Raw genomic sequence first — 16,420 nt, 5'->3', positions numbered from 1 at the left:
TCTGATCAATCATCTTTCTTTCCCATTCTGATCAATCATCTTTCTTTTCCATTCCCCTAGACTCTAGAAACTGTACTTTCTCACAGGCAAAATTTGAGCTCTTCATCAAGCTTCATTGGGCCAGTACTACTTAGAACATAGAACATAGAACAGTACAGCACAGTACAGGCCCTTTGGTCCACAATGTTGTGCCGAACTTTTACCCTAATCCTAAGGTCTATCTAACCTCCACCCCTACCTTATACTATCATCCCTATGCCTATCTAATAGCCGCTTAAATGCCCCTCATGAGGCCGACTCCACAACCCTCTCCGGCAATGCATTCCATGCCCCTACCACTCTCTGAGTAAAGAACCTTCCTCTGACATCTCCCCTATATCTACCTCCACTCACTTTAAAACTATGCCTCCTTGTAATAGCTACCTCCACTCTAGGAAAAAGTCTCTGGCTGTCTACTCTATCTATACCTCTGATCATTTTGTACACCTCTATCAAGTCATGGAGTTATATAGAGTTAAGGAGTCATGCACCACTAAAACAGGGCCTTCGGCCCTACTTGTCCATGCTGACCAGGTTTCCTAAACTAAAGTAGTCCCATCTGCCTGTGTTTGGTCCATATCCCTCTGAAACCTTTCCTATCCATGTACCTGCCCAAATGTCTTAAATGTTATAATTGTACCTGCCTCTACTACTTCCTCGGGCATATACGCACCACTCTCTGCGTGAAGAAGTTGTCTTTCAGGTCCCTTTCAAATCTTTCCCTTCTCACCTTAAACTATAAACTATACCCTCTAGTTTTTCTCCTTTGATTTTTCATGAATTCTAATCTTGGTCAGTTGTTTCAAGGAAATACTGCTCTTGGGCTGGTTGAGCCCACTCTCAGTTGTACTGAACGATTAATTGTACACAGGTGTCTGTCAAATCCTCCATGGCTCCTAGGACTTCCCTGAGCCTTGATCCACCAGAGCTATTCAACTGCTGTAGGACTTCCCTGGGTCCTCAAAACACAAAATCTGTTTACTTCAGTGCCTTCCTAGAAATACAGTTAACTGCTGTACTCCTAATGGAGTAATCCTTTTTCCAACTACCTGTAATCTTTGAACTCCTCTTCAGTGACCCACCAGAATAGTTTTGAGTCATCTATCGAATACCTTGCAAGAGGTCCCTCCCTTGGGCAGGTTTGAATGTAGCCACCTGGTAACTCTCAGGACTGAGTGAGTTCTGAATGCTAATTTGAAGATTGCTGGCTTCTGAGCACAAAAAATGCTTCCAAAATAAGGATTCATCACAATCTCAATCCCTGTACACATTTCTGGCTGTAATCCAATTTAACCTTCTCTGTTGCCAGTGCACTCTTGAATTCTCTATTGGATTTATTAGTGACAACTTTAAAACGATTCAAGATTTTTCATAGTTGCAATTCAAAATATCTTCTGTACATCTCCCATATAAAAGCCTTTTGGAATTTTAAAGATTTCTATCACAACGCAGCCTCCTCTTTATGAAAGAAAAGAGTCCTAGATTGTTCAATCTTTCCTCACAGTTGTAATTTCTCAAATTCTAGTGGCATTCTTGTAAATTTGTTATCCATATGGAGACCAGAACTGTGCACAGTTGCAATTCCTTCATTGTGTGAGTGCATGCATGTGTGTGTGTGTATTGTAAGTGTGCATGTGCATGGGGGTGAACATGTGCGTGTGTGTGAGAGAGGGCATGTGTGCGTGAGCATCTGTGTGTGAATGGATGCATGTGCATATGAGCTTGCACGTGTGTGAGCATGTGTGTGCATGAAACATGCACAAGTGCATGTCCATCCATATGAACTTGTGTGTGTGTACTTAAGTGTATAAAATTGTACCTGTCCATGTGTGTTTATGTGTATGTGAATGGGTTCATGTGTGCATGTGTATTTGAACATGAATGTTGATGCTAGTTTGAACATGAGTGCATGTACACGTGTGAATGCAGAAGTATGTGCATGTGCACGTGAGTATATCTGTAAGTGTGCACACAACTACATGTGAGCACGAATGCACGTGAATGTGCGTATGCACATACATCAACGTGTGTTTGTTGTCTTGTACATGAATGTACGAGAGCATGAATGAATGAGTCTATGTATTTGTAAATGTGCCTGTGGGGGTGTACTTGTGATGTGTGAGTGAATGTATCTGTAAATCTGTGTGTGTGAACATGTGTGCAGATTTGAATGTGTGAGTGTACACACACATACCCTTGTGTATGAGTATGCATGTATGTAATTGTGAATGACTGTGTGTGAATGTACATGAGTCTGTGTGCATGTGTCTGTGCAAGTGTGAGTGAGTGTGAGTTGATATGGGAGTGTGTAAGCACGTGAGACTGTGTGCATGCTTGTATGTGCTCATAACACTTGCAACTTTTCTGATGATTAATTTAGTCATAAACAGGTTTTAAAAAAAGATTTTTTTTGCAGCAAAATAGTTAAAATATTGGAGTGAGGTATTTCAGACCATTCTAATCTACCTCTGTACCAGTCTAGTGCAGACATGTGACCACAGCGAAGAGTCAGCTACAAACCATGCAGTGCTCAGTAATTTGTCTCTAGTCAAGAGCAGTCAACTGGAGTAGAAAAAGTGAGAATTTAGTGTGGTATATTGGAGTCTGCAAAGGTCACGGCAACTGGTTATAATTCTATAAAATATAATCATCTGAAGGATTCTCAGCAAAATATTGATTTCTTTTTCTTAAAAATCATGTACAATTGACTGCACTCAAATATAATGGAATTATTTCATTTAAAATTACTGTACAATATAAGTAATGAATTTTCATTCTAAAACATTATCAGGCTACACTTTTCTCTAATTCTGAGAAATAATTAATTAAAATATACAGATATTCAAATGCTTGCTGATTGATGAAGAAGAAAATGGCGAAGAAAATATGTGGGTGATTTTCCAGATGATTGCCACCAGGAGTCAGCCTTGCCCATCAGTTGGACACACTGGTTTATGAGGTGCCTGCTCTGGATTCTCCATTGTGAATGTATATGTAGGTGGCACACGGTCTGAAAATCAACTTTGACAATGTTTGATTAGCAATATTTCAAAACCAAAGTTAGCACAAAGAAACATCAATGACAAGGTTTCATACCTCTTTTAGGGGCATTGCCGAGCTTGTCATTGGTACCTTTTCCAGTCTTTTGCTGAAACACTAACATAAAGTCAAATCATTACATGTGGAAAGTTCCTGGGCAATAACATTTGATTTTTGACATTCTTGTGATCTCTTCTGGCTGACATCAATCCAACCGGTTGCTTCTCTCCATTAAAATGGTCCTTAAAACCTACCTCTTTGACCAAGCAATAATATTTAGTATTTCCTACTATCTTCTTTCAGGCAGTGCATTCCAGATCATAACAACTCGTTGCCTATAATAATTCTCCTAACCCTGACCCCCAACTTCTCCTTTTCAGCTATCTTCAATGTGTTTTTTCAGCTGTGACCAACTTTCCAGTGGGAATAGTTTCTCCCTTATCAGCTTGTCTAATCCTGTCTGTCTCTTACGGTGGGAAGATAAGAAACTGGTGTAGAGTTGTCTCACTGTATCTCTGTGAGGAAACTTCCATACTGAATGAGGAATTACAGACTACACATGGGAGCAGTTACTTTTCAGTAAGTGGCTGATTAGTTCAGCTCCTCTCCACCATTGGAAGTCACCATTTTTTTAAAAATGCAGAATAGTTGCCACAGTCATATTAACTTCCAATATTTTCTTGTTCCTATTGCAAAAGCCAAATCATGATCTTGCCATCATTTATTCATTGTCTCTTTCACTCTGCACCAAGATCAGTCAATACCAGAGCCCATGTAACTCAATAATTGTCCAATTATAGGATACACAGGATGGGGACTGGTCAATACAACTATTTTGCTACTAACCTTCCCAACAGATGTAATTAGAGGAGATCTACAACAAAGCAGCTTGAATTTATGTAGCATTTTTACCAAAGTAAAAGTTCCAAAGATGTTTTGCTATCACATATCAGCGAAGGTTTGGCTCCTAACCACAAGAAGCTATTAGGACAAGTGTCTGCAAGTTCAAACCAAGAAGATTTCAGGGAGTTTCTTAAAGAACCTACACTCGGTTCGCAATAAACAACTGCACCTCCCAGTCGCGAACCATTTCAACTCCCCCTCCCATTCCTCAGACGACATGTCCATCCTGGGCCTCCTGCAGTGCCACAACGATGCCACCTGAAGGTTGCAGGAACAGCAACTCATATTCCGCTTGGGAACCCTGCAGCCTAATGGTATCAATGTGGATTTCACAAGTTTCAAAATCTCCCCTCCCCCTACCGCATCCCAAAACCAGTCCAGCTCGTCCCTGCCTCCCTAACCTGTTCTTCCTCTCACCTATCCCCTCCTCCCACCTCAAGCCGCACCTCCATCTCCTACCGACCAACCTCATCCCGCCCCCTTGACCTGTCCGTCCTCCCTGGACTGACCTATCCCCTTCCTAACTCCCTACCTACACTCACCTTTCCTGGCCCCATCCCCGCCTCTTCGACCTGTTTGTTTCCTCTCCACCTATCCTCTCCTCTATCCCTCTTCTATCCGCCTCCCACTCTCTCCCTATTTATTTCAAAACCCCCTTCCCCTCCCCCTTTTCTGATGAAGGGTCGAGGCCCGAAACGTCAGCCTCTCTGCTCCTATGATGCTGCTTGGCCTGCTGTGTTCATCCAGCCCTGCACCTTGTTGTCTCGGATTCTCCAGCATCTGCAGTTCCTACTACCACTAATATTTCCTTCTTTATTGGATTGGAGCATACTGAACAAGAAAGACCTGTGTACACATTTCAGGAACACCTCCTTTCCTTGCTCTTTATATCACTGTCTGAGTCTATATTAGGATAACTGTGGTCCCACATGATCACTACCCCACTGCTTTTACATCTTTCTGAATCTGAATTTAGAATAGAATAGAACAGAATAGAATTGGAATTAGCTTTGTTGCCACGTGTACTCAAATGAGTGCAGTACAATGAAGAGTTTGCAAGTTGCCACATAAGGCGCCGTCTCAGGTACAAAGATACCTAAGAACAAATTCTTAGGAAAACAAATTAGAAAAATAATGGAATAAAAAGTCCAGCATTGCAATTCATAGGAATAAATTAGAAAAATAGAGATATAAAAAGTTCAGATTAACAGTCTGTCCAATCCAGTCTGGCACCTAGCCTCTAGTCTGCACCAGGCCTTGACTCCAGACCATGCTGTGCTTCACCTCAAGGCCAGGAGACCATTCTGGAATCACCTCAAGGCCAGGAGATCATTCTGGAATCGCCTCAAGGCCAGGAGACCATTCTGGAATCGCCTCAAGGCCAGGAGACCATTCTGGAATCACCTTAGGGCTAGAGGTCCATGCTGAGGCCATGCCGGGTCAGCATTCCAGGCTGATAGGTCACTGGGCTTGGAGACTGCTATGTCAAGCTGAGCAATCACCATGCTGGGCCAAGAGATCACTCCACCAGAGCGGTGTGCGCTGAGGTCACGAATCCGAGTTCATGCTGAGGCTGGGAGTTCAGGACATTGCAGAGAAGAAAGAATGAAAAAGGAACACAAAAGTGAAGAGAGGGAAAGGAGATGGATGGAGTGGAGCAGCTGTGACTGAGGAGTCCTGGGGCCATTTTGGAATGCATTTGGAGGCAAATGTGATGTGGAGGGGCCAGTGTTGGACTGGGGTGGACGAGGTCAAAAATCACATGACATCGTGTTGTAGTCCAACAGGGTTATTTGAAATCACAAGCTTTCGGAGTCTCGTTCCTTCTTCAGGTGTTAATGACAGAAGTGGTATCAGACACAGAATTTATAAATAAAAGATCAAAGGGTCATATAACTGATGCGAATGTATTGAACAAACCTAAGATGGCCATTAAATCTTTAATCAGTTAGAAAGGATTAATATGCAAATTCCAGAATTTCTTTCAAATCACTGCCCCAAGATAACTAAATGTTTTATCAGTTCCCTCAGTATGCCAGAGGAGACATCCCAGGTCAGACAATGCATTTTAGGCATCCCACCTACTGCAGAGGTATGTAATAACATCTGTGAGCCATTCGATTAGAAAATATCCCAGAATCATAAATTGAAAACAGGGCTCTTATAGTGCAGTGGGAGTGTCCCTGCCTCTGGGCCAGAAGGCCTGGCTTCAAGTCCCACCTGCTCCAGGGATGTGTCATTAACATATTGATTAAAATATTTACAAACATAAGTGATCCACCTGGTGAGGAGGAGGCTTTAGGATACGCTGCTGCTGCACACCATCCACTTCTACTCCTTCATTTGCTACGTGCACACACTTGGTATGCTTTTTCACTGCTACGTTCCTCCCATGGAGGGGCTCTACACGTGAGAATCTTCCCAACTTCCTACAGGGACCTGTGGTGAAGGGTGTTGCGTGCAGAATTCCTGTTTAACCGCAGATTGTGGCAGTTCACAGTATCCCAGCCCAACTGTTTATTTTGTGGAGCTATGGAGTCTGTGGACGATGTATGCATTAGTTGTGCGATGTTGGACCCCCCCCATTTCAGTTACTTGAAATCTCTTTTGTTGTATTTTTGGTTGTACTTCAGCCTGACGCTCCTGATCTTTGTGCACCCGGTGCAGAGGGGTGTGGGCAGGTAGGAGAACATGCTCGCAGGTCTGCTCCTGGGCCTGACCCGGTCAGGTGATAACAGGTCCAGGCAGTGGACTGTGGAAGGGGTCACAGTTGGCGATGAAGAGGCCGCTGATACTCTCTATGCCTTTAGAGAGGAGTGGGCACCACATTGGGTACAATGTTTTATTACCGCTTCCATTCTGATTTAGTCCTCTCCCTTTCACCCTCCCTCTCCCTTTCACCCTCCCTCTCCCTTTCACCCTACCTCTCCCTTTCATCCTCCCTCTCCCTTTCACCCTCCCTCTCCCTTTCACCCTACCTCTCCCTTTCATCCTCCCTCTCCCTTTCACCCTACCTCTCCCTTTCATCCTCCCTCTCCCTTTCACCCTCCCTCTCCCTCATCTTTGATGGTCTGCATTGCCCTAAACAGACTTTGCATATAAATTCGTCAATTGGAAAATATGAGTGATTTCCTTGTGGTGGCTAGTAGATGAAAAGATATCATGGGTGATTTGGTTGTGGGAAAATGCTCAGTTGTCCGTACGAGTATTTCAGGATATGAAAATAAATAGAATGGAAAATTGGAAGAAGGGTTTTTGTGACACACCGGTGGTGTCCCTACCTGTAAACCAGAAAGTCTGGGTTCAAGTCTGACCTGCCCCAGAAATGTACTATAACCTGTCTAAACAGGTTGCTTAAAAATAACTGTGTCACAGTATTATTATCATGCAGGAGGAGGCCAATTGTTTCATTGTGTGTTCTATTACCCAGTGTCAATCTCCTGCTTTTTCTCCATATCCTTGCATACCACTTCTATCCAAATAAACATCTAATGTCATGTCGAATGCCTCAAAATATTTGCCTGTAGGTGCACTGCCCTGTTCACAGGGCTCTTGTGACAGAGTGACAGTGTTCCTCCTCTGAGCCAGGAGGCCCAATTCCAAAGCTATCTGTTCCAGATATGTGTCATAACATATATTGCCAGGTTGGTCGGAAAATATCTAGAGAGGAAAACTGAAAAAAAGGCTCTTGTGGCACAGTGGTAATTTTTCTGTCTCTGAGCCAGGAGGCCTGGGTTTAAGTCCCCATCTGCTCCAGAGATGTGTATTAACATCTCTCTGAACAGATTGATTAGAAAATATCCAGATTGGAAACTGCCTCCACCACTTCCTCTGGCAGTTCTCTAGTTTAGGACTCCCCAACCCTGGGAAAAAGACCTTGGCTACTCACCCTATCCATGCCCCTCATGATTTTATAAACCTCCTTAAAGTCACCCCTCACCCTTTGATGCTCCAGAGAAAAAAGCCCCAGTCTATTCAGCCTCTCCCTATAACTCGAACCCTCCAGTCCCGGCAACATCCTTATAAATCTTTTCTGCACCCTCTCAAGTTTTACAACATTCTTCCTATAGAAGGGCGACTTATTGTACACAGTATTCTAAAAGTGGCCTAACCAAGGTCCTGTACAGCTGCAACATGAAGCTATTTGTACTTCAGATTTTGAAATGTGTTAAGATGTGACAACTAAATTCGAAACAATTCACTCCTAAAGGCATAATTATAAGGTCATGAAAAAAAATGTAAAATTGCAAACTTCCCATTGTGTTTAAATTTTTAAAGGGTGGAGATGCCTCAAAATATTTATTTCCAAAGACTGAATCCATAATCTATATTTAATATCACTCACTGGGTATTTGTCATTCACACTGCATAGAAGGAGAAGCAGGTCAGATACTGGAAATGATGACCATACCTCTTGTCCTCTTGCTGCTGGAACGTTGTACACATTGTCGTCATTCTTTTTACTACCATCTGCAAAGAAAGGACATTTTGTATATTGGAGACAGTGCAGAGAGGATTTGGCTGATAATGGGGATGTAGGGACTGTCTTATGAGAAAAGGTTGAGTAGGTCAGGCCAGTACATATTGGAATTTAGAAGAACGAGAGGCAACTTTATTGAAACATACAAAATTCTTAGGGACTTAGTGTCATAGAGTCATACAGCACAGAAACAGATCCTTTGGTCCAACCTGTCTGTGCTGAACAGACATTTCAATCTGACCTAGTCCCAGTTGCTAACATTTGGCCATATTCCTCTAAACCCTTCCCATTCATATACCCATCCAGGTGCCTTTTAAATGTTGTAATTATACCTGCCTCCACCACTTCCTCTGGCAGTTCTCTAGTTTAGGACTCCCCAACCCTGGGAAAAAGACCTTGGCTACTCACCCTATCCATGCCCCTCATGATTTTATAAACCTCCATAAAGTCACCCCTCACTCTTTGATGCTCCAGAGAAAAACGCCCCAGTCTATTCAGCCTCTCCCTATAACTCGAACCCTCCAGTCCCGGCAATATCCTTATAAATCTTTTCTGCACCCTCTCAAGTTTTACAACATTCTTCCTATAGAAGGGCGACTTATTGTACACAGTATTCTAAAAGTGGCCTAACCAATGTCCTGTACAGCTGCAACATGACCTCCCAACTCCTATACTCAATGAACAAAAACAAAGTTGCTGGAAAGCTCAGCAGGTCTGGTAACATCTGTGAAGGAGAAAACAGAGTTAACGTTTCGGGTCTGGTGACCCTTACTCTATTCTCTATACTCAATGCTCTGACCAATGAAGGCAAGTATATCAAATGCTTTCTTCACTACCCTGTCTACCTGCGACTCCACTTTCCAGGAACTATGAACCTATACCCCAAGGTCTCTCGTTTGGCAACATTCTCCAGGGCCTTATCATTAACTATGTAAGTCCTGCCCTGGTTTGCTTTACCAAAATGCAACACCTCACATTTATCTAAATTAAACTCTATCTGCCAGGTCAGGGCAGGGGAGAGATGGCAACCCACTGAATTTTGTGTGGTCACTGTCTTCAAACCTGCTGCTGGACAGCATAAAATCCTGCCAAAAGGATTAAATGTGCTCACCACCCAAACTATCTGGGGAGATACATTCGGCCCAGTAATCTGTTGTAGATAAAATGACTTACTGACCTAGAATCATATACTATTTCAATTGTACCCATTTCCCAGCTCTTTCCTCAACCTTCTGACAACTTAAGCATTTATGTTGATGCAGATCTGTTTTTAAATCAAAATTTTAACATTAATTTTTCCCTTTAAAATATCTTTAAAAGCTATGTGGGGAAATTAAAGTCATCTCAAATTTCTTAAACAAATAAATCAACTCACCATCTGAAGGATGAACTATTTTGATTTTATCTGTGAAGGAAAAATAAGCATGCAGTTGTAGATTTAGTGATTTCTGCTCTTCTTTCTAACGTGAGGTATGTAATCTTTTCTTTTTATTCATTCTGGAGATGTAGGCATTGCTGGTAAAGCCAGTATTTGTTGGCCATCTGTCTTTTCCCTGGGAAGGTACTAGAGACAATTACTGACCCTCCTTACAGTTTTAGTACTGAATGTTTTACTGAATGACTCAACCCCATTGCCATGGGTCCACAGCCTAAATGGATAAGAGCAGATGATTTCCTTCCCTCAAGGACTAGGTGTGTTTTCAGTGAAAAAATGACAGCCTTATACCATTTTGCAAAATGTATTGTTCCAAATGTTTGTTATAAATATTGTTAAAAACGCAACTCTAATTCTCAAACTGACAAAGTGGGAATTTTTGTTTATTCACTTGAGGGAGGTGGGCATGACTGGTTGGACCAGCATTTATTGTCTGACCCTAGTTGCCCCTTGAGAAGGTGGGGGTGAGCTGCCTTCTTGAACCACTGCAGTCCATTAGACCCACAATGTCCCTTAGGGAGGGAATTCCAGGATTTTGTTCCAGTGACACTGAAGGAATGGCGATATATTTCCAAGTCAGGATGGGGAGTAGCTTGGAGGGGAACTTGCAGGGGGTGGTGTTCCATGTATCTGCTGCCTTTGTCCTTCTAGATGGAAGTGGTTGTGGGTTTGGAAGTTGTTGTTGAAGGATCTAAGGTGTGTCCTGTTGAGTTTCTAGTCAATGGCAACCCCAAAGATGCTGATAGTGGGGGATTCAGTGATGGTAACATATTGAATGTCAAGGGGCGGTGATTAGATTGTCTCTTATTGGAGTTGGTGTTTGCATGCCACCAATGTTACTTGACACTTTTCAGCTCAAGCCTGGTTATTGTCCAGGTATTGTTGCATTTGAACATGGACTGCTTCAATATCTGTGGATGTTCCTACACTCTGCAGCAATTTAAGAAGGCAGATCACCTCCACATTCTCCAGGGCAATTTGGTTGGGCAAAAATGCTGGCCCAGCCAATGATGTTCAAAGAATAAACTGAATCCATCAGGCAAAAGATACAGAAGCTTGATCACATGCACCAACAGGCTCAGGAAAGATCTTCTTCCCTGCCGTTATTAGACTGCTGAATGGACCTCTTATTTCAAATAATGTTGATTGTGCTTTGTGCACCTCTTGTGTAGCTGTAACCTTGTATGCCTCACTCTGTCTAAGCTCCCTATAATCTGTGTGTCCTCGTTTGCCATGTTCTGCCTGTACTGCTCACAAAACAAAACTTTTCACTGTACTTCGTAAATTAAATTATATCAAATCAAATTTTAAAAAATCCCTTGTGAGGTGCTGCTGAGGTGGATACACTCCTTGGAGGTTTCCTCAAACTAAATGTGATTGTTTAAACTGATGGAGGCCTCAAGTTGAAGTACCAACACGGTTTTAACAAATAAATTGAGTGAACATTTGTATTACCATAGCGATCCTCTACATCATACCGGTCCTTTGTAATGATCTCTCGGAGCTTACGCAATTTCTCCTTTTAAGAAAAGATAAAGAAAAGTTAAGTTGAGGTTTTGCAGCTTCACCTGAGCACCAGTGATGAACAGGTGATTCAGAAAAACAACAGCAAACAGCTTACATTATATACAGCCTGTAACATGGTGAAATGTTCCAAACTGCCTCATAGGTATGTCATCAAACAAGATGTGACTGAGCCAGGTAAGACAGGGTGTAATAGTGTGGGTGACCTAAAGCTTGACAAAGATTTGATTTTAAGAAACATCTTAAAAGGATTGGTGTGGAGAGGCTTAGAGAACCACAGAATCTCTACAGTGCAGAAAGAGGCCATTCAGCCCATCAGGTCTGCACTGATTCTCCAGAGAGCATCCCATTCCATACCTGTAATCCTGCATTACCACGGCTAATCCATCTAAACTGCATATGCCTGGACACTATGGGGTAATTTAGCATGGCCAATCTACCTAGCCTCCACATCTTTGGACTGTGAGAGGAAACCAGAGCACCCGGAAGACATGGGGAGAACATGCAAACTCCATAGAGATAGTCACTCAAGGCTGGATTCAAACCTGGGTCCCTGCCATTGTGAGGCAGCAGTGCTAACCACTGTTCCACCCAGAGGGAATTCCCTTGGTCTGGAAGTAATTACAGAAACAAAGTGAGTGAAACCAGAGACAGGTCTGAATATGAAGAATTATTATTTTGTGCATCTCCTGGTCCCACAAAAACATTGATGAAGCTTGTGATATCATGTTTCAGCGGGGTTAGTAACATGCATCAGCTGTAGCTCAGCAGGTAGATCTCTTTGCTGTGAGGCAAAAACTGTTGGTTCAATTCTCATTGCAGCAACTGTGGAGAAAAGTAAAGTCTAGCTTAAGACTCTCAGCTAGTACTGAGGAAGTGCTGCATTAAATAAAAAAAATGCGTATTCTCTTAGAATGATAGAGGAGATCTCATGTTTGCTATTTTGATGAAATGTTCTCCTCAAGATCTTGGAATCAATATTTATCCCTCAATCAACGTCACTAAAACAGATTACCTGGTCATCATCACATTGTTCTATGTGGGATCTTGCTTTGCATAAATTGGCTGCTGTACTTTACGGTACAATAGTGGCTACACTCAAAGATTCTTCATTTATTACAAAGCACTTTAGCCATTGTGAAAGGTGTTACACTCTCAGATCCAGCAGCCCCTGCACTGAGACCACACTCGACTATGGATCGTGCAGGATTTTAGGTTGGGTAGTGAGCAGCTTGGGCAAATTCGAGTTGGGCAGGGCCGCTGGTCACTTTGAGTGTGGGAGGGGACAGGCTCACAGGTGATGAAACAGTCACCACTTTCAGTACCATGCACTGCCCAGCTTGTCTGGGTGGCATGCTCTGAAAAATGTGTGGTTTGCTGACAACTCTGGTTTTGAGAGAATCTACCTGTACATAAATACAAGGTTTTTATCGTCTTACATTCAAGATCAGCAAACACTCAGTTTAGGAACCAGTTAACATATGGTAAGGCAGATTCTAATCTCATAGAATCTCTACAGAGCAGATAAAGGCCATTTGGCCCATTGAGTTTGCACAGACATCATCCCATCTATCCCCATAAAACCTGGAACCCCACAATAACCGTGGCTAATCCACCCAATCTGCACATCCTCCACACATCCTCCTAACATGGCCAATCCACCCTAACCTGCACATCTTTGGACTGTGGGAGGAAACCGGAGCACCCGGAGGAAACCCACGCAGACACGGGGAGAATGTGCAAACTCCACACAGACAGTCGCCTGAGGATGGAATCGAACCCAAGTCCCTGGCTCTGTGAGGCAGCAGTGCTAATGATCAGAACATAGAACATAGAACAGTACAGCACAGTATAGGCTCTCTGGCCCACGATGTTGTGCTGAACTTTTACCCTAAACCTAAGGTCTATCTAACCTGCACCCCTACCTTATACTATCATCCATATGCCTATCTAATAGCCACTTAAATGCCCCTAATGAGGCCGACTCCACTACCCTCTCCGGCAATGCATTCCACGCCTCTACCACTCTCTGAGTAAAGAACCTACCTCTGACATGTCCCCTATATCTACCTCCACTCACTTTAAAACTATGCCTCCTCGTAATAGCTACCTCCACCCTAGGAAAAAGTCTCTGGCTGTCCACTCTATCTATACCTCTAATCATTTTGTACACCTCTATCAAGTCACCTCTCATCCTTCGTCGTTCTAAAGAGAAAAGCCTTAGCTCTCTCAACCTTTCCTTGTAAGATCTTCCCTCCATTCCAGGCAACATCCTGGTAAATCTCCTCTGCACCTTTTCCAACGCTTCCACATCTTTCCTGTAATGAGGCGACCAGAACTGGACACAATACTCCAGATGTGGCTGAACCAGGCTTTTGTATAGTTAGAGGATAACCTCACGGCTCTTGAACTCAATCCCTCTATTAATGAAAGCTAACACACCATACGTCTTCTTAACAACTGTATCCACCTGGGTGGCAGCTTTCAGGGCACTGTGGACATGAGCCCCGAGATCCCTTTGCTCCTCCACATTGCCAAGAATCCTTCCGTTAACCCTGTATTCTGCTTTCAAGTTTGTCCTTCTAAAATGAATCACCTCACACTTTTCAGGGTTAAACTCCATCTGCCACTTCTCAGCCCAGCTCTGCATCCTATCAATGTCCCTTTGTAACCTAGAACAGCCCTGCGCACTATCCACAACTCGACCCACCTTTGTATCGTCTGCGAACTTACTAATCTACCCTTCCACTCCTTCATCCAAATCATTTACAAAAATCACAAATAGAAGAGGACCCAGAACGGATCCTTGTGGTACACCACTTGTAACTGAGCACCACGTTGAATATTTTCCATCCACTACCACCCTTTGTCTTCTAAGGGTCAGCCAATTCTGAATCCAATCTGCCACATTTCCCCCTATCCCATGTCTCCTTACCTTCTGCATGAGCCTACCATGGGGAACCTTATCAAATGCCTTACTTAAATCCATGTATACCACATGCACTGCTCTACCTTCATCCACGTGTTTGGCCACCTCTTCAAAGAATTCAATAAGGTTTGTGAGGCATGATCTACGCCTCACAAATCCATGCTGACTATCACAAATCAAGCTGTACCTTTCCAAGTGATCATAAATCCTATCTCTCAGAGCCCTTTCCAATAAATTGCCCACCACTGATGTAAGACTAACTGGCCTGTAATTTCTGGGGTTATCCCTGTTCCCTTTTTTGAACAAGGGAATGACGTTTGCCTCTCTCCAATCTTTCGGCACTACACCCGTGGACTGTGAGGATGAAAAGATCATCGCCAAAGGCCCTGTGATCTCTTCCCTCGCTTCCCATAGAATCCTTGGATAAATCCCATCAGGCCTGGGGGACTTATCTATCTTCAAGTTCCTCAAAATTCCTAGTACATCTTCCTTACTAACATCAACCTCCACTAGCGTACCAGCCTGTTTCACACTGTCCTCCTCTACAACTAGGTCCCTCTCAGTTGTGAATACCGAAGAAAAGTATTCATTAAGGACCTCTCCTATCTCTTTAGGCTCCGTGCACAAATTCCCTTTACAATCCTTGATCGGCCCTACCCTTTCTCTGGTCATTCTCTTATTCCTCACGTACGTGTAAAAAGCCTTGGAGTTTTCCTTGATCCTATCTGCCAAGGTTTTCTCATGCCCCCTTCTAGCTCACCTAAGCCCTTTCTTCAGCTCCTTCCTGTACAACTTGTATCCCTTGAGAGCCTTTTCCGTTCCTTGTTTCCTAAACCTTATATAAGCATCCTTCTTCCTCTTAACCAGTCGTTCGACCTCTCTTGAGAACCATGGCTCCCTCACTCGACCACATCTTCCCTGCCTGCTGGGGACAAACATATCGAGCACACGCAGTATGCATTCCTTAAACAATCTCCACATTTCAATAGTGCTCTTACCTGACAGCACCTGTTCCCATTTTATGTTACCCAGTTCTTGCCTAACAGAATTGTAATTACCCTTCCCCCACTTATAAATCTTACCCTGCTGTCTGTACCTATCCTTTTCCATGACTATTGTAAAAGTAACAGTGTTATGATTGCTACCACCAAAATGCTCTCCTACCAACAGGTCTAACACTTGGCCCGGTTCGTTGCCAAGCGCCAAATCCAAAGTGGCCTCTCCTTGTGTTGGTCTATCTACATACTGTGTCAGGAATCCTTCCTGAATGCACTGGACAAAATCCGCTCCATCGAAACTATTACAACTAAAAAGTTTCGAATCAATATTTGGAAAGTTGAAGTCACCCATGACTACAACCCTGTGACTTCTGCACCTTTCCAGTATCTGCCTCCCAATCCACTCCTCTACTTCTCTGCAACTATTAGGGGGTCTGTAAAAAACCCCCAGCAAAGTGACTGCTCCTTTCTTGTTCCTGACTTCAACCCAAACTGACTCTGTAGACATATCATTCTTGAACTGCCTTTCAGTAGCTGCTATACTGGCCCTGACTAGCAATGCCACTCCACCGCCTCTTTTTCCACCCTCCCTATTTCTTTTAAAGCATCTAAATCCCGGAACTTCCAATAACCATTCCTGTCCCTGAGTTACCCAAGTTTCTGTAATGGCCACAACATTGTAGTTCCAAGTACCGACCCATGCTCTAAGTTCACCTGCCTTATTTCTGACACTTCTTGTATTGAAGTATACAGACCTCAAACCATCTCCGTGTCCACAATTACACTCCATCGACCGCATTTCTTTATAAACCACCTCACTCCCTGTTGTGTCTGTTGAAAGACTGAATACCTCATCCTCTGAATTACAAATCTGGTTCTCCACCCCCTGCCAAACTAGTTTAAACCATCCCGTATAGCTCTAGCAAACCTCCCTCCCGGGATATTTGTGCCCTTCCAGTTCAGGTGCAACCCATCCTTACTGTACAGGTTCCACCTTCCCCAGAATGTGCTCCAATTATTCACATAATGGAAGCCCTCCCTCCTACACCAGCCCTGTAGCCACGTGTTTAGCT

General features: G+C 43.3%; 1 protein-coding gene and 1 long non-coding RNA gene across 3 annotated transcripts in view; both read right to left on the bottom strand.

The window, feature by feature from the left end:
• The window catches only part of LOC109923762 (B-cell scaffold protein with ankyrin repeats-like), a 20,311-nt gene that overhangs the window by 1,965 nt on the left and 1,926 nt on the right, over positions 1-16,420 (bottom strand). The window contains exons 2-3 of one of the 2 annotated variants that reach the window (XM_048596333.1): positions 3,136-3,195; positions 2,833-3,060 (exon numbers count right to left, since the gene is read on the bottom strand). In XM_048596333.1, the coding sequence (XP_048452290.1) occupies positions 2,882-3,060; positions 3,136-3,195 (239 nt within the window). In that variant the 3' untranslated portion in view covers positions 2,833-2,881. Of the gene's footprint in view, positions 1-2,832; positions 3,061-3,135; positions 3,196-16,420 lie in introns of those variants that run through there. The other variant, XM_048596327.1, reaches the window with a different exon arrangement.
• LOC125483018 lies at positions 8,393-11,401 on the bottom strand. Its single transcript, XR_007262012.1, has 3 exons — positions 11,352-11,401; positions 9,837-9,866; positions 8,393-8,451 (listed from the first exon to the last, which is right to left on the bottom strand). It is a non-coding gene; the product is annotated as an uncharacterized LOC125483018 (long non-coding RNA).

The sequence above is a fragment of the Rhincodon typus genome, chromosome 1, assembly GCF_021869965.1.
Source record: "Rhincodon typus isolate 14 chromosome 1, sRhiTyp1.1, whole genome shotgun sequence".
Taxonomy (NCBI): domain Eukaryota; kingdom Metazoa; phylum Chordata; class Chondrichthyes; order Orectolobiformes; family Rhincodontidae; genus Rhincodon; species Rhincodon typus.
This window is presented reverse-complemented; position numbering and strand designations above follow the sequence as displayed.